This window comes from Cervus elaphus, chromosome 24, assembly GCF_910594005.1.
Source record: "Cervus elaphus chromosome 24, mCerEla1.1, whole genome shotgun sequence".
NCBI classification, from domain to species: domain Eukaryota; kingdom Metazoa; phylum Chordata; class Mammalia; order Artiodactyla; family Cervidae; genus Cervus; species Cervus elaphus.
The window spans coordinates 55,105,352-55,123,903 of record NC_057838.1 but is presented as its reverse complement, the minus strand read 5'-3'; the positions used below and the strand labels follow the sequence as shown (position 1 = coordinate 55,123,903).

The 18,552-nt window shown below is 45.3% G+C and overlaps 1 protein-coding gene across 1 annotated transcript in view; it reads right to left on the bottom strand.

The window, feature by feature from the left end:
• The window catches only part of IL17RD (interleukin 17 receptor D), a 68,297-nt gene that overhangs the window by 6,108 nt on the left and 43,637 nt on the right, over nt 1-18,552 (bottom strand). Inside the window, exons 3-12 of the mRNA XM_043886306.1 lie at nt 18,079-18,204; nt 13,710-13,828; nt 13,099-13,219; nt 10,740-10,784; nt 10,288-10,439; nt 9,167-9,232; nt 8,568-8,622; nt 7,959-8,069; nt 6,957-7,141; nt 686-1,637 (exon numbers count right to left, since the gene is read on the bottom strand). Coding sequence (XP_043742241.1) covers nt 686-1,637; nt 6,957-7,141; nt 7,959-8,069; nt 8,568-8,622; nt 9,167-9,232; nt 10,288-10,439; nt 10,740-10,784; nt 13,099-13,219; nt 13,710-13,828; nt 18,079-18,204 — 1,932 coding nt within the window. The remainder of the gene's footprint in view (nt 1-685; nt 1,638-6,956; nt 7,142-7,958; nt 8,070-8,567; nt 8,623-9,166; nt 9,233-10,287; nt 10,440-10,739; nt 10,785-13,098; nt 13,220-13,709; nt 13,829-18,078; nt 18,205-18,552) is intronic.

Here is an 18,552-nt window from a genome sequence, read left to right as displayed (position 1 = left end):
AGAATGAGGCTGGATCTGGGTTTGCACCATGCACTTTGCACAAGTGAGGCAGGCTTCCCCACCAGCTCAAGGCTGGGCATTCTCATCCTGCCACCAGCTTCCAGTTCCCTCAGCTGAAGGGCCAGGTTTGCATGCATGAACTCCAAAGGGTTATAGGCACAGTAAGAGCAGCTCCACATGGCATCCTGTGGGGGGTTCCCTGGGGAAGCAGGCCCTTCTACCAGAGCCTGTGTTGAGCTAGAATGGAGAGAACACTATGCCCCATGAATCCCTGGGTCAATACATGTGGCTTTAAAGACATTGGCAAAGTGGGGAGTGGTGAACTCTACAAATCTACAGGTCCACAGATACTCATCCAACACACTTGGGGCCCAATGTGTTTAGTATCGCCTTTAGAAAGGCGATCTAATGCACATACTGTATGTTACATAACACGGTCCTGGGCAGCTCACCATAATTTCTTATCAGTATTTCTGTAGCGCACACACCTGAACAATCCCATTACCTACCTGGGAGGCTATATCAGTGTAGTTTTGTTACTTCCCATAAGGTTCAACTGACAAATAAAATTGCAGCAAAATTAGCAAAAAGCTTCTCCTGGATTCTGGAATCCTAGGGCAAGGCTGTGGCCCGCATTAGGAACCCAACCCACCGAACCACCAGCTTCCCACTCCCCGCGCCTCACCCAGGCCTGAGGAGGACGACACGCTCTCCGTCAGCGAAGACGTCTCCGTCTGGTCCGCGGAGAGCCCTTCCATCAGGGGCAGGGACAGCTCGGACGAGGGCACGGATGAGTCGTAGATGCCCGAGTCCCGCGGCATGTCCGAGGGCCCAGCCGCTTTCCCCGCGTGCAGCAGGGGCCGCAGGACGGCACTGGCACCCGCGACAACGGGTCCAGCCTCCACGTCTTCGTCAGGCCCGAACTGTGGGCCCCCAGAGGGTGGGTCGGCTGGTGTCCCGGGGCCCGCCAACTCGGCCTTGAGGCCGAATTCATTCTCGGGCCCTGGCTTGCAGAGGACTTCGTTTAAAACCAAGCCTGAGTCAAACTTCTCCAAGACTGGCTCCCGGTAGCGGAGAGGAGGCGGATGGAAGGGAGCGAACTGTTTCTCAAACCAGTCAGGCTCCTCATCAATAAACTGGTGCATGTTGCAAATGGCGACATACAGGGAGCGGCCCGACTTGCTCCGGAAGTAGTTCCTTCGGCTAACGCGTCCCGGCTGCTGCCCCGGCTGCTGCCCCGGCTCTTGCGGACTGCGGTCCTGGGAGTGCAGGTGGGAGCAGAGCTGGGGAAGATGGTCCATGAGTTTGTACTTGGTGCTCAGGTCCAGGACACCGGGAACGTCTCCTTCGCAGGAATAATCGAAGTAGACGGCGATGAATTTGCTGAGCGCCGTGGATGAGCTCTGCTTGGCCTGGCGGAGCTTCTCGGCAATGGCAGACACCGCCACCAGGAAGAGTTCCCCTTTCCCCGAGCCTCGGCCGCCTCCTTTGTGCTTGTAGTTCTTCTTGTCCACAAAGTATTTCATGCCTTTGGAACACACCACGATGATGAACTGGGACTCGTGGATCTTCTGGATGACCCATTCTCTCTGCCCTTCCCTGCAGAGGCTGAAGTCTTCCCACAAGTCCAGAGCCACCTGGAAAGAGACCAGGTAACCTCACTCACCTGTACAGCTTGGCGAGTGACAAGATGGGCAATGTTACAAGAAGGGCTCATCATCTGCCCCAAATCTCTGCTATGTGCAGGCTCCAGGCCACCCAGCTCCAAGGAACAGCTAACATTCCATGGGTGACCAACCACCAAGCACCAGGCCCTCTGCATCATGCTCTCATTTTAGCATACTGTGGGATCATTACCACTCCCACCCTACAAGTGAAGACAGAAGTACAGAGTATCTGACAACCTGCTTAAGTCACACATCACATGTGAGGCCTTCAGTAAACCTAAGAGTGTGATGGTGAGCATGGAAAACAGAGGAAATGAGGGAGGATCTATCTGATGAGTGAGGCTGCCTGGAGGGGGCAGATCCTGAAGAGAGAACTGGAAGGTGGTAATAGAAGGGTGTGGGTGAGGGATCTCAAAGTGGGCTGGGAAATGGAGTTCAGGTCTGGATGCCAGAGTCGCCCACTCATGCGGCCAGCTGACTCAACGACAAATAGTATGAGTGACAAAGAGGGCTTCCCTGCCACTCTCACAGCCCTGAGGTCAGCCTGCTGTTTACTAGGTGACTGGTGCATGGAGAGAAGGGTGATGATCTGCAATAACACCACCACTCTGGTTCACTCACTTGTAGAGACTGCCATCTCTCACCACGACTTCTCAGCAGTCGACAGGACCACATCCCTACCAGGCCTTTAACCCAAGGGGAGGTCTGGGAGGGAGTTGGGAGTGGAGCACTGACAAAGTAAGACCACAGGACATGTGTGGCCCCTCAGAGGGCTTCACTTTCTCAGACCATCTTCACCTGATTCTGCTGCAAATTCTTTTGGCAATTTCATTTTGTAGTTCAGAAATTAATTCCCAATGCCTATGCCTAAATGTGGCAGCCACAGTCTCTTATGGGCGAAAGGGTTCTGAAATGACTTTGACTTCCTTTTTTGCTCTAAGGTATTACCAAAGGGAAGAAACTCCCCAACATCTACCTACTTGCTGAAAATAATCCTGAATTGTCTTACACTTTCCTTAATTCTCGCTAACATTATACATTCTGAAAGCTAACTGACCAACCACTTAAAAAAATGTTCCTGCCTGACCCAGCAATTCCATTTCCAGGTATCTATCTCTGGAAAATCAACAGAAATGAGGCAAACTGGAACCAAAGATGTTTAACAATTTGAAACAACTCAATTATGGTGAATCATTAATATGAACCAAGTGTCTACTTAAAACTTCAGTTTCCATAGAACTACTAATAATATAAAAAGTCACTGAGTGAAGAGAAAGAAAAAAATAACTCCAATCCATCCAAAATGCAAAACTGTATGTATGAGTTCATCTATGCAGAAAAAGACTAGGAGGAAATACAACAACTTTAACTGTGGTTCCTCTTCTCCAAGTTAAGATTATCATTCATTTTGAACTTTGTCATTCTTTTCTAGTTTCCAAATTTTCTATTACACCCATACTTAGGTTACACTAGCCCACCTTTGAAGTTGCTCAGTTGTGTCTGACTCTTTGCGACCCTGTGGACTGTAGCCTACCAGGCTTCTCTGTCCATGGGATTTTCCAGGCAAATGTACTGGAGTGGGTTGCCATTTCCTTCTCCAGGGGATCTTCCTGTCCCAGGGATCGAACCCAGGTCTCCCGCATTGTAGGCAGACACTTTACCCTCTGAGCCAGCAGGGATGCCCTAAAAAGAGTCCAAAATGCAGTACTTGGATGCAATCTGAAAAATGACAGAATGATCTCTGTTTGTTTCCAAGGCAACCCATTCAATATCACGGTAATCCAAGTCTGTGCCCCAACCAGTAATGCCGAAGAAGCTGAAGGTGAACGGTTCTGTGAAGACCTACAAGACCTTTTAGAACTAACACCCAATAAAGATGTCCTTCTCATTGTAGGGGACTTGAATGCAAAAGTAGGAAGTCAAGAAACACCTGGAATGACAGGCAAATTTGGCCTTGGAGTACAGAATGAAGCAGGACAAAGGCTAATAGAGTTTTGCCAAGAGAATGCACTGGTCATAGCAAACACCCTCTTCCAACAACACAAGAGAAGACTCTACACATGGACATCACCAGATGGTCAACAGCAAAATCAGATTGATTATATTCTTTGCAGCCAAAGATGGAGAAGCTCTATACAGTCAGCAAAAACAAGACCGGGAGCTGACTGTGGCTCAGATCATGAACTCCTTATTGCCAAATTCAGACTTAAATTGAGAAAGGAGGGAAACCCACTAGACCATTCAGGTATGACCTAAATCAAATCCCTTATGACTATACAGAGGAAGTGAGAAATAGATTTAAGGGACTAGATCTGATAGACAGAGTGCCTGATGAACTATGGACGGAGGTTCATGACATTGTATAGGAGACAGGGATCAAGACCATCCCCATGGAAAAGAAATGCAAAAAGGCAAAATGGTTGTCTGAGGAGGCCTTACAAATAGCTGTGAAAAGAAGAGAAGCAAAAAGCAAAGGAGAAAAGGAAAGATATTCCCATTTGAATGCAGAGTTCCAAAGAATAGCAAGGAGAGATAAGAAAGCCTTCCTCAGTGATCACTGCAAAGAAATAGAGGAAAGCAACAGAATGGGAAAGACTAGAGATCTCTTCAAGAAAATTAGAGATACCAAGGGAACATTCCATGCAAAGATGGGTTCGATAAAGGACAGAAATGGTATGGACCTAACAGAAGCAGAAGATATTAAGAAGAGGTGGCAAGAATACACAGAAGAACTGGACAAAAAAGATCTTCACGACCCAGATAATCATGATGGTGTGATCACTCACCTAGAGCCAGACATCCTGGAATGTGAAGTCAAGTGGGCCTTAGAAAGCATCACTGCAAACAAAGCTAGTGGAGGTGATGGAATTCCAGTTGAGCTATTTCAAATCCTGAAAGATGATGCTGTGAAGGTGCTGCACTCAATATGCCAGCAAATTTGGAAAATTCAGCAGTGGCCACAGGACTGGAAAAGGTCAGTTTTCATTCCAATCTCAAAGAAAGGCAATCCCAAAGAATGCTCAAACTACCGCACAATTGCACTCATCTCACACGCTAGTAAAGTAATGCTCAAAATTCTCCAAGCCAGGCTTCAGCAATACATGAACCGTGAACTTCCAGATGTTCAAGCTGGATTTAGAAAAGGCAGAGGAACCAGAGATCAAATTGCCAACATCCGCTGGATCATCAAAAAAGCAAGAGAGTTCCAGAAAAACATCTATTTCTGCTTTATTGACTATGCCAAAGCCTTTGACTGTGTGGATCACAATAAACTGTGGAAAATTCTTCAAGAGATGGGAATACCAGACCACCTGACGTGCCTCTTGAGAAACGTCTATGCAAGTCAGGAAGCAAGTTAGAACTGGACGTGGAACAACAACTGGTTCCCAATAGGAAAAATAGTATGTCAAGGCTGTATATTGTCACCCTGCTTGTTTAACTTATATGCAGAGTACATCATAAGAAATGCTGGGCTGGAAGAAGCACAAGCTGGAATCAAGATTGTTGGGAAAAATATCAATAACTTCAAACATGCAGATGACACCACCTTTATGGCAGAAAGTGAAGAGGAACTAAAAAGCCTCTTGATGAAAGTGAAAGAGGAGAGTGAAAAAGTTGGCTTAAAGCTCAACATTCACAAAACTAAGATCATGGCATCTGGTCCCATCACTTCATGGGAAATAGATGGGGAAACAGTGGAAACAGTGTCAGACTTTATTTTTTGGGCTCCAAGATCACTGCAGATGGTGGTTGCAGCCATGAAATTAAAACACACTTACTCCTTGGAAGGAAAGTTATGACCAACCTAGATAGCATATTAAAAAGCAGAGACATTACTTTGCCAACAAAGGTCCGTCTAGTCAAGGCTACGGTTTTTCCAGTGGTCATGTATGGATGTGAGAGTTGGACTGTGAGGAAAGCTGAGCGCCGAAAAATTGATGCTTTTGAACTGTGGTATTGGAGAAGACTCTTGAGAGTCCCTTGGACTCCAAGGAGGTTCAACAAGTCCATCCTAAAGAAGATCAGTACTGGGAGTTCATTGGAAAGACTGATGCTGAAGCTGAAACTCCAATACTTTGGCCACCTCATGCGAAGAGTTGACTCACTGGAAAAGACCCTGATGCTGGGAGGGATTGGGGGCAGGAGGAGAAGGGGACGACAGAGGATGAGATGGCTGGATGGCATCACTGACTTGATGGACATGAGTTTGAGTAAACTTCAGGAGTTGGTAATGGACACGGAGGCCTGGTGCGCTGCAATTCATGGGGTCGCAGAGTCGGACATGACTGAGTGACTGAACTCAACTGAGCCCACCTTTCCCCAGGCTAGTCACTCACAAAGTAGAGCAAACAATGGGTTGTCTGTATTTGAAGACTGTGCCACTTGCTGGTCTTTCAGGCTGATCAGCCCACCCCTAGAACCTTCATACATTAGGAAACCCTGCCAGCCTTGTAAATATGCCTTACTGACACTAGGGGGCAGCCTCACCACATGGAGAGAGTCTAAGAAACTCATTGAGCCCTCCATCTCAAAGCACAGATAACTTCCAAGGGTGCCTCCACAGTAAGAGAACCTGCTTGCAATAGTAGAAACACAGATTCGCAGGTTCGATCCCTAGATCAGGCAGATCCCCTGGAGAAGGAAATGACAACACACTCTGGTATTCTTGCCTGGGAAATCCCATGGACAGAGGAGCCTGGCAGTCTATGGGGTCACAGAGTTGGACACAACTTAGCAACTAAACAACAAAAAACAGAATCATTGTACAGTTCTTGCATCTGTAAGAAATAGAGTGTGTTTTCCATGAGAGCTTCAAACTTCACTCTAAAATGAACACTATGACATTATAAAAAAGTTACATGTTAATAGCTTAACTCAAAAGAATAGGTAAGAAACCAGAGTAGACCATATGAGCACTTAACATGTTGTTAAGCAAAGCTCCCCCAAAGAACTGTCTAAACCCACTTCTTTACTTACCATTTTCTCTTTGACCCTCCAATGCCATGATGACCTCCTCCCACCACCCCCACTGCACACTGCCATCTCCTCCACCATCCATACACTCAACAAGTCTCTTTAAAGCATAAAAAACTTCCTGCCAGGTGGGTGCCACTCAAGGCTTTTGAGCAGGAGTGTCAGGGTTAGAACGAAATGTCAGCAAACATTTCGTTTCAATGATGGCTATGACAGGCTCAAAGAAGAGTGCCAGGGCTAACCCCTAGTTGGAAGCTAAGAGTTTATTAGCACACATCCCACCCAGGATAAAAGAAGAGACTTTACATTCCTCACCTCACAGCCACAGAAGTCCTGGAGGAAGTAGGCAAAGCACTGGACAACGTTCATGTGATTCTGGCCATCTTTGCTGGAATAGCAGAGGAAGACCTTGGGCCGAGGCCGGAGCCTCTCCCTGGGGAGTGCTGTGGTGTACGTGGAGGACTCTGAACTCTCTTCATCTAAGTGTGAATAGATATTTTCTAAAGTGGACAAGAAGATAGGGTTGGTGCCCATGAGCAGCGCTCTGACTTGTTCCCCACGGCTCGAGACGTGATGCCGTCTTCAGTCATCATGTCACTTGGCGTACTCCCAGCTCCCTAACTCTACCAGCCCCTTGGGTCACCTCTGGGAATGGGACAGCTGATTTCTCCAGCGGAGCCAAAAATGGCCAAAATTTGTTCTTCACCAGAAACTGACCATGGTTAAGCCAAAAACACTGCCAGGGCCACCCACCCACCCCCACCCTCCACTCTGGTCAGCGGTATCTCGAACCAGCTCTTGCAGCTGAGTGCAGCTACCGGACCAATGAAGCTTCAGCAGAGCTGACGTCCTTTAAAACTTTCATTGAGGTTTAGGGGAGCTTTTTTTGCACAACTTACAAAGGTAAAGTGCATAAATCTTAAGAGTACATCTCAGGAAATTTTTATCTGAGTTTATATTTGTGTAACCACCACTCAGACTAAGATACACTTCCAAGTTTCCCACAAGCTTCCCTCCTGTCATCGGACTTTTATAAGTGATAAAGCCCTACCTCTTCCCTTACTCATACCTTTGGACGTCCTATATGCTACTGAATTCATCATCCTGAGTTTGAGAAGGGAAGTACACCCGTCCTTTTAGTGGCTCCTGAGGTGAAGAGTCAAGTATTTTAATTCTGGGAACTACAGCAGTCAGGGAACTGACTACAGTTGTGTGGTTTTCCAGTCACTGCCTGGAGGGACCAAGTGCTCCCAGTCGCCCTCTGTTGGCCCCAGTCCTGCCAACTTGGATTGGGGGTGGGACACACCACACAAATACCTTGTTGCTTCTTGCGGCACATCACTGTGAAGAGCGTGGCGAACGCAGATATGACGACCAATGGCACAGTGATGGCCACGGCTCTGATGGGCCCAGCCCACGGGGAATGCACTGGGAAGTTTCAAAGGGAAGGCTTTTAGATGTCAGCAGTGTAACAGGTTCAAAGAGAAACATTTTTTTTTCTTTTTAAAAATAAGCCGCACAACAGGTTCCAAGACTCCCTGACCACCTTTCTCTAGTAATGATTCGGTGATTATAAAAGGATTCACTTTAAAAGACTGTAGCATACAATTCAACAGCTAGAATCTACTGAGACCACTGAAAACCTTTGAGTGAGAATATGCCCAAGGAAACCTCCCATCCCACCACTTTGCTTCTGAGGACAACTGACTACTTATTTAGTCCCAGTGACACATGTAGCACACTGGCTTTGATCTTCCTGGCATCAACATTAGGGTGGAAGGAAAGTCAGATTTGATGGAACATCATGTAAGAGTGAGGAGCTCAAGTGTTTTCTTTTCCTAAACCATGAAGTACGGAAAGTATCAAATATCTTGGTCCACTCTGTAGTTCAGAGGCAACATTTCAAACACACACACAAAATCTCACCTGGTTTTAAGGCATAATGCATCACTTTTCTTGTCGTATTACTGTCATCGACCAGCTGCAAAGCAGAGGATACTGTATTATTTTTTTTTAAGTGATAGCATCTCAACAGATTCCATTCATTTTTCCATCTGTGGTCAGTGGGGCAAGCGGAGGGCAGAGCTGCTGCTGCCTGTGATCATTTTCAAACCGAGATTAGATAGTAACAGTCGGATACATCTCTGCTTTTCCAAGCAAATGAGTATACAGAAGATAGATAAATAGTAAGGCCCTACTGTATAGCACAGGGAACTGTATCCAATATCCCATGACAAATCATAATGGAAAAGAACATGAAATAGGAAATATATATATATGTGTGCATGTATAACTGAATCACTTTGCTATACAGCAGAAATTAACACAACATTGTGAATCAACTCTACTTCAATAAAACTTTTTAAAAAAACAGCAGTTCCCTGGTGGTCCACTGACTAGGACTCGGTGCTTTAACTGGCAAGGCTCTGGGTTCAGTCCCTGGTTGGGGAACTAAGATCCTGCAGTACAGCCAAAAAAAAAATTTTTTTAATAAAAATAATAGGGCTTTCTTGAGTTATGTGTACCTCAATTATATAATCCCCAGGAGACACATTTTGAAGAAGGCAGCTGGTTATCTCTGTATTTTGCTCCTGCAAAGAAACAAATAACACTTTAAAACTTTCTTCTCAGATAAAGGTCACCAGGACCCCTCTTTTGTTCTGGAACTGAATGAAGGAGACTTCCCACCAGTTTCAATTATGGTTTCAGAAGATGACAATTAGAAAGCAACTGTGCTTATCTGGCAGGTTATCTGAACTTCCCTCTGCTAAAAGGCCCAGGAGAGCCTGCGACCCCCGTCATAGTCTATGCTGGGCTGGTGGTGCCCTGAGCAGCAGTTTTTTTTATCTGAAGACAAAGAAGCTAGTTAGAATACCTTTTACTTAATAAAAGAATGGGGAAAAAAATTACCCTCCCATTTGTGCATATTTTATTTGCCACAATAGAAGGTCAATGACAGAGGTGAGAGCGGGCAGGAAAACCAAACTCAGCACACGCATCTAGGAGGGCGCTGGTTTCTGCCACCAGAACTAAAAACCTCTCTTGGTGCTCTTGTGGGGTCATCGAGCAGTCTGGTGAACTTCCATGAAATACCGCCCACTCCCTCTGACTATCTCAAGTTTAAGAACTTGGTTACTGAATTTCAAGTTAACCTTGGCCTCTGTATAAGTTGCGAGCCACTGACATGCTAGTGACTTGGCTCCCAGATTAGCTGTGAGGCCTTAAGCAGCAGGCCAGGTGACCTCCGTGGGCCTCAGGTTCCACATCTCTAAAGCGAGGGTGACAGCAGCCTTGGTTTCATTGAGCTGTAAACACTCAATGACCATAGAACTTGCTGACCAGCACACAGTGAGCACCTGATTCAGGTTTGAAATGCAAAAGACCTGACGACTACGTCATTGTTTCGGATCCTTTGGTAAAACTTCACTGGCTACGTCAGCACTGGGCCGGCTAGGGTAGAGATAATTAGATAATTAGGGAGTGAGGGGTGACTCAGGATGACCCTGAGATGAACTCAGTGATAACATTCTACCCACTGCTCAGAGTCCACAGAGCCTAATGTTCACACTGAACCATCCAAATTCCAGGGGCTCTGGGGTCACTTTGAAACATGCAGTGGTTTCTTTATGCATACCCAGCAGCTTACCTGTTTACAGGTCTTTCGCTTGAAGGGTCCTTCATGCTTGAGCTTGTAATGAAGATAGAAGAAACGGAAGCCAAAGGTGTGGGGCGCGTGGTCAAAAGACACCTGCATGTCCGAACCGTGCTGAGTGATATTGAGGTTCCGAGGCTTCCAGACTAGGGGGAGGAAGGACCCGAGTGAGCACCCTGACTCCACTTGGGATTGGACAAAGACAGCTACATTGTGCTCAGTCACTCTGTCATGTCCAACTCCTTGCAACCAAAGGGCCTGTAGTCCACTAGCCTCCTCTGTCCATGGGATTATCCCAGCAAGAATACTGGAGTGAGCTGCCATTTCCTCCTCGAGGGGATCTTCCCAACCCAGGGATCGAACCCACTTCCCTGACGTTTCCTGCATTGGCAGGCAGATTCTTTACCACTGTGCCACCTGGGAATCCCAAGGACAGCTATACTTACAGGGTTTACAAGCCAGGTTGTCCGGCTGCAATAGCAGGTCACACGCTATTAAGAAAGACACATGTTTTTAGTTTTAGGACAGTTTGACATCTTCCTCACCTAACAATTCAATACAATATAAATATTCGGTACTGAACACTGCTGGAAAGAGTGTCAAACACAGCAACCGCATCGATTCAACAATGCTTCTCAGTATAGCCCAGTTGTATCTTGTGAAAATTTGAATTGTACAATATAAAGATATTAATGCAGTTCATCTTATGCCACATAAGTGGAAACAACATGAAGTCACCTACATTTTAAAAGCTTGTCAGGTATTACATAGCTTCAAGGCCATGGCCAAGGGCAGTGAGACTGTGTTCATGCTTCTGTCTTAGGGAGGGGGCTGTTTTAGCTGCAGATAGAAATAATGCCAGCCCCTACCCAACTGCAGAGTGTTTAGGCATAAGAGAACATCGGAGTGATCCTGGCAGCTTGTCTTGAGGTTACTTTAACTTTTGCAGGCTCTCCAACTTAAAATCCTTTTGATGGAGTCTAAAAATGACATCCAGGCATCTACTAGGTAGCAGCACCAGTGCTGAAAACGAGGAGCTTTGAAATAGGATTTAAATGTGATTTAAAAAAAAAAAAAACCATGAGAGAGGCCCTATATGCCATGCTGCTAACCCAGGAGGACCCTCTGGAAAATGTGCTTACGATGCCAAGAAAATCAAAGGCTGCATTGAGGTCATGGTGCCCTGAAATGGTGATAAATGCACCTCCTGTCCCACCTCACCCCCAGAGAGACTCTGATTCTGATGAAGAAAATTAAAGTAGGCTAGTTTTGATTTAGGCAAGCTTTCCATAAACACATTCTTTGAATCCTCTATCTGGTTGTTACATGTAAGGCATTGAGAGATACTGTAAAATGCACATGGTCTCTGCCCTATGAAATCTTATTTTCATTAAGAAAATGAACGTCTCTGTATAGAGAACCACTACAGTGTTAAGAGAAGAAAACAATCAGAGTAAGAACTCTAGAGCAGCAATTTGTGCTGATGAAAGACACACCACACCGTGTGCAGAACAGGTGGAAAAGGAGAGGCAGGCAGAGAGGGGAACCCAGTCCAGCCAGTGGTTGGCTGCAGGGTGAGGACTCCAGAGTCGGGCTCCGTGGCATTCAAATCCCAGCCCCCAGCAGCCCCTTTAACCTCTCTCTGTGTGGCTCCACCTCTAGTAAGTGGGTTTGGTAAGATTAAATCCTTTGTAGGGCTGTTATGGAGGTCAACTGCATTAATATTTGGAAAGTATTTAGAATGGAGTCTGGCACAGAGATGTTAAATAAATTAACTTCCTAGAATGAGGTGACCTCAGGGACACTACTTGATTTTCTTAACCTAATCTTGAAAAAATGACAGGCAGCCACCCACAGAGGCCACCCTCCTGAGGACAGGTACAGAATGGAATCATTTGATGCTTACCCTCCACCTTAAAATAAACTTATACTTTCTTTTCCTCTTCTTAAGTTAAACAATTTTACTACATGGCTGCATTGCAGCACCTTCAAAAAAGGTCAATTGTCATGTCCACTCTATAAAAAGCCCGGAATGGGTGTTTCTGGTTAGATGACCAGTTGTTGTTTAGTTGCTCAATTGTATCTGACGCTTTTGTGACCCCACGGACTGAAGCCTGCCGGTTCCTCTGTCTATGGGATTTCTCAGGCAAGAATACTAGTGTGCACTGTCATTTCCTTCTCCAGAGGATCTTCTTGGCCCAGGGATCAAACGCATGTCTCCTGCATTGGCAGGCGGATTCTTGACCACTGTGTTGCCAGGGAAGCCTGGGTCAAATCTTAATTTTATTTTTTCTTTTTTTTCCCCCAATTATTTTTATTAGTTGGAGGCTAATTACTTTACAATATTGTAGTGGTATTTGTCATACATTGACATGAATCAGCCATGGATTTACATGTATTCCCCATCCCGATCCCCCCTCCCACCTCCCTCTCCACCCGATTCCTCTGGGTCTTCCCAGTGCACCAGGCCCGAGCACTTGTCTCATGCACCCAGCCTGGGCTGGTGATCTGTTTCACCCTAGATAATATACATGTTTCGATGCTGTTCTCTCGAAACATCCCACCCTCGCCTTCTCCCACAGAGTCCAATCCCAGTTATTTTTATTAGTTGGAGGCTAATTATTTTACAATATTGTAGTGGTTCAAATCTTAATTTTAAAAATTGCTTTTCTGGATGCTTTTCTCTTCCCCATGCTAGTTTCATACTAGTATTTCGTGTACTCTTGAACATATCTCTGTCAAAATGTCTTTAAAAGCAGGAGAAATGTCTCCCCGTGGAAAGTAGGCAGGAAAGACCATACTCACTGCGGGTTCTGAAGAAGAAAGGGTGATAATTGCTTTCATTTTTAATGGAAGGAAAAGGGACGATCTTTACAAAGTAATCCGTTTCAAATTTCATATTCAGGAAAGGTTGAGATTCCATCCCCTAAAAGGGATCAAAAAACACGTGTGATGTCACGGAGAAATCACCCACCCCTCTACCTACGTGCAAGAATTCCAGTCCATCCTGATAGTCCCCCAGACACAGTTCTAGGGTTGAGGGGGGGTGTCCCCGGGCAGGAAAAAGTCAGGTTTCTTTTCCAGACCAAGTTTAGGTTTGGACCCCTAAATGAAAAGGAATATGGACAAAACTTTTTCTTACAGTGAAGCCGAGGCTCCAAGCTGGTGGGGAAGAGTCCACAAAGCCACCTTCCAGGATGGCTGCTCCACTCCAGCTTGTAACCTGAGAGGTGTGTCTGTCTTACCACCAAGAGGTGCTGGAAGGCTTCTGGGAGTGTGGAGCAGGCTTGCCCACCGGGCAGGCGGGTGGGACTCCGCAGCCCCCCCTCCTGCAGTTTCACAGGCTCTCAATAGACCATTCAGTCCCCAGAACAATGGCACGTCTTCAGGGGTGCATTCCCCTGCATGCAACTTACAGCCCTTTTGAAGCTACTGTTGAGCTGCTTCGGGTCCTTTAGAATCAGTTGTTGGCACTGTCGTCCCTCTGACTTCAGCTCCTCCAGTATTACCCGAAATCCTTTTAGGAATTCGATGCCTGAGCAAAGCAGAATGCTTTTATTAATATGAAAAGAGGACCTAATTACTTTTGAACACACTTTCCTTCCTCTAAGATCACCGTCCTCTCCCCCTACACAATAGAGTAATAGGCATTCTAAGTCAGGCAGGAATACCTGGGTTTACAGAAAGGAAAAAGGCATACCCTGCATTCCTCTCATACAGGCCAGGTGACTTTCTGTCCCACCATTACTAATGAATACATCTCTAATCCTGCCAGCCGAACGAACATCCGTTTGCTCTATGACATTAGGGTTCAAATATTTAGATCCAAGTCACAATTGATCATAAAAATCTGCAGTGGAATATATAATTTCCACGTCATTAAACAAGGTGTATTCAGCTGACAATCATTTCCAGTGACTAGGGACTTGCCCCGAACCATGTTTCAAATACTTTCCATTTTAGTCCTATATTTGCTGGCGTGTTTCACTGAGCAACATAGAAAATTCCCAGCAAAGTGTGTGTCTACACCCAAGGGGGTCCTAGGCTGGAGATTAAATAGCTTAGGAGAATGCCTATGTGATTTACAAAGCCGTTCTTGCTCTAATCACGCCTGAAAGGCAGACACCCAAGAGCTGCCCAGTGTGTGCTCTTGATGCTGCCCTCAGAGGCCCCCGGGACGCCCACAGCGCCGCTCAAAGGGGCTGGCCCAGCCTCCCGCCACCTGAGCTTCCCCCGCTGCACGTCCAACTAGTTGCTTTCAAAAGGATTAAGCTCTGATGGCCACGAGAGCCGGTGCTGGGGCTTCGTATCCCATGGAGACTGGAGAGGTCCAACTGCAGCTGGAGTTCCCCGAAGCAGGCCTCAATTGGCAAGATATCGATTTCGCATTCTTTCGAAACACCAGACAAGGAGACATTTTTCAACCCTTCCCCTTTCCAGGGCAAGAGTAATTACACAGGATGCAATTAAGCAGGTGGGAAAATTATCGATGGCAAAGGCCAAGGAAATCTTTTTCTCTTTCGAATAGGTTCTCCAATCCTGTAATTATTTGATGAAGAGCACATATTTTATGGTGGGAAGGGCAAAGGAGTTACAATTAGAGCTTCACGACTTAAGAGGTCGGAGCACAGAGGGCACAAGTCCGGATCCCGCCGTGTTGTAGTATTTCGAGTACAAAGCTTCCTACAGGGGTGAGGGCTGGCGGAGCCACAGCAGAGATTCACACATGCTGACCAGATCCAAGGTTTCTGACCAGCAACTATTCAGGAGATCTCACAGGAACTTGTCTTTTGAAATCCTCCCATTCCTCCCCTGAAAATATTTTTGAACAAATCCTTATTATTTATACTAAGATTTAATTCATGCAATGTTGCCAGAACTGTTTAAACAAAAGCCAGGTGATTGATATGACTGTAAGACTGTACATCTCACAGTTACAGACAAATTCATCAGTTGGAGGTGGGAGTGGGTGATTCCAGTTCTTATATTTAAAAAGACTTGCCTGGAAAACCACTATTCCAAGTCTGGGAATAAATGTAAATCTTATAGTAACAGGTTTATCAAAATATTATAACATCTCATAGTTAGATCATGTTTACAATTTTATAGGGCAGTAAAATAAAGGGACTTATTTACTCCTTGTCATTTAACTGATTGAATCCTTCTCACAACCACAAGAGGAAGGTATTGTCCCCACTTTATAGATGAGGAAACAGAGGTGTACAGACACTAGATGACTTGCCCAGGGTCACACAGGGATGAAATGGCCCAGGTTGGATCAAACCCAGAGTGCTCTTAATGCATGTGTTTTTCTATCTCCCAAGGAGTCTACTTAACAGAACCTCATAGAAATTGTTAGAATCTATCCAGCCATCCCCACCCACACACTGTCATGCAGAAAAAGCTCATCTTTCTGCCCTCACGGTTCCACATGTCAGTTCTCCTCACATCTCTTACTTTCATTCTAAAGAAAAGGGAGACTGCAATGTGTCAGGCCAATCCTTTAACCATTTTTAGCCTTATGTTGGAATGACCACTTCTCTTTTATCCACAGAGGATGTTTTTCCTTTTAAATGTTAAGATAATGTTGTTTTTGGAAAACCTGCTGCATTCAGACCCAGTGGTATTTACATGGAGAAGTGAGTCAGGCCCATAGGTCTGATCCATTCTTCCTCTCTCTACTCACCTTTTCTGAATCTGGTTCCTTTGAGATTTACCCCATTTAGATTAAGAAATTCAGACTTTATCTTACTTTTTCCTTGGTCAGACTTTTTTTTAAATTCTAAGATTGGGTGCAAAGTCCTAGGAAACCTGAGGACCGGGATCTGATGTGATAACAACAGACACTATTACTGTTTTTTAAGAGCTCTCTTTAGAAATGTACTGTGTGTGTGTGTTGTCCTTAATTCTTTTTCTACTTTTAACAGGTTTATTGAGGCATAATTGGCATACAATTAGTTTCATTTTACAGAGAACATTTTCATATACTTTGACTTATGTGTATACCCATGAAACTGTCATTAAAACCAAGAACTTACCTATCACCTTCAAATTCTTTCTCCTGTCTCTTTATACTCCCTCTCACTTCTGTTTCCAGGCAATTAGGAACCTGCTTTTTGCCACCAAGGCTTTCTTTGTATTTTATTGACTGTGTCAATGCTCAACTTCTTTTTTTTTGTCTTGCTGATTTCACTCAGAAAAACTATTTTGAAGTTCATTCACATTGTTAAGTATATCATGGTTTCATTCCTTCTTTGCTGGCTGGTGTTCCATTGTGTGAACTCACCTCAGCTGGTGTATCAGTTTATGCAGTGGACATTCAGGATGTTTCTAGTTTTGGACAACTAAAAATAAAGCTGCTATGAATGTTTGTGTGGATATATGCTTTCCTTTCTCTTGGGGAAACAGTAGTCAAATGGCTGGATCATGTGGTAATGCATACTTAACTGTTTAGAATACAAAAAGGTTTTCCAAAGTAGTTATCCCATTGTACATTTCCACTCAATAATTTTTGCAATTGTTTTGGAGTATGCGTGCTCAGTCACTTCAGTCATGTCCAACTCTCCGCAACCCCATGGACCATGGCCCGCCAGGCTCCTCTGTCCATGGGGTTCTCCAGGCAAGAATACTGGAGCGGGTTGCCATTTCCTTCTCCAGTGAGAAAGTATGAAGTGAGTGAAGTGAGTGAAGTGAAGTCTCTCAGTTGTAGTTGATTTATAATGTTGCATTAGCTTCTGCTGAATAGCAAAGTGAATCAGTTATACATATACATGTATCCACTCTGTTTCTAACTCTTAAATGAGGAGAAAGTCATGTGCCTCAGATGGGGAAGCTGAGGCTCAGATAGGTGTAAATGCTTCTCTTAAAGGTTGTGTGTGTGTGTGAGTGCACACTGTCGTGTCTGACTCTTGGCAACCCCATGGACTGTGGCCTGCCAGGCTCTTCTTCACATGGGATTTTTCCAGGCAAGAACACTGGAGTGGGTTGCCATTTCCTTCTCCAGGGGAATCTTCCTGACCCAGGGACTGAACCTGTGTCTCTTGCATCTCCCACAGCGGCAGATGGATTCTTTACTACAAGCGCCACCTGGGTAACTCATCCTGGGTTCAAACCCAGGCCCATCTGAACAAATGAGCTCTCTCCATGTCCCACACTCAACTACCCCATCCCATCCTGGGCATCATCAATTCATTAAAGAGGACAAGCAGATTCAGCCCTAACTTGAATCTGGCCAGATAGTGTAGGTTTGTTGTTTTGGTTTTTTTTTTCCTGTTTAGTTTGTTTGGCTTTTTTTTTCAGTCCATACAATTTAAATATAAATTTAGTTCATTTCCAATATTTAAAAATTGTTAATTCCATGATTTCTCCTGAAAACTGGGGTTGTCCTGACAACTCGCAAAATGTGTCAAGGCTAGGCCGGTGCATCTCCACGTGGCCAAAGAAATGCTGGATCCTGAATCCATTACATTCTTGGATAGGCCACTCATCCCCCCACTCCTGCTGAGACACACAAGCAAAGACCTCAGTGACATTTACCATTCACACACTATTATTTTACAAACCTACATTTCTCTTGGTAACAGCCAAGGGAACAAAAGATGAGCCATGAAGCACAGCATGAAGCTGTGTGCATGCGCAGCAAGAGTTACAATCAAGTAGTGTCTGTGCAGAGGCACACCTAAGCCACACTTGTGGCAAGACCTACTTGGCCCCAGGAGGCCACTGCACTTAGGACCTCCGGATTGGGTACCACCCACCATCGTAGACTCCACTTGGACCACTTACCGAGGGCCCCGGGGGACCAAAGAATGGTGACAGCCACTTGGTCGTGGCAGGCGTACTGACTGATGGTGATGTTCTGGGCGTCGGCGATCACATGCTTCCCTACCGGATTCAAGTAAGTGGTGCAGTCTGGAGGGTTGGGAGAACGAGGACAGTTAGATTTAAAAATGTGTTTCTTTCTTCTTCTAAGTTCATCTTCTCAAATTACATACACAGAGCATGCTCGGAGTTAGCCAAATCTACTCTGTTTAAAGATGTGTGCCTCAAAGCCCACAGATGACATCAAAGGTTAGCTGTTGGGAAAACTGTAAGATGCTGCCGAGGGGTTTATGTATAACACCACCACCCCCTCACTTTTAAGTTAAAGTGGTTGGAGGATTATGTAAGGTCTGGAGTTTGCTGTATCAGGCATTCACTTTTTTACTACTCTGACAGTTTACCTAAATCAGTAATAAGTTAGGTTAGTTCAAAATTTTT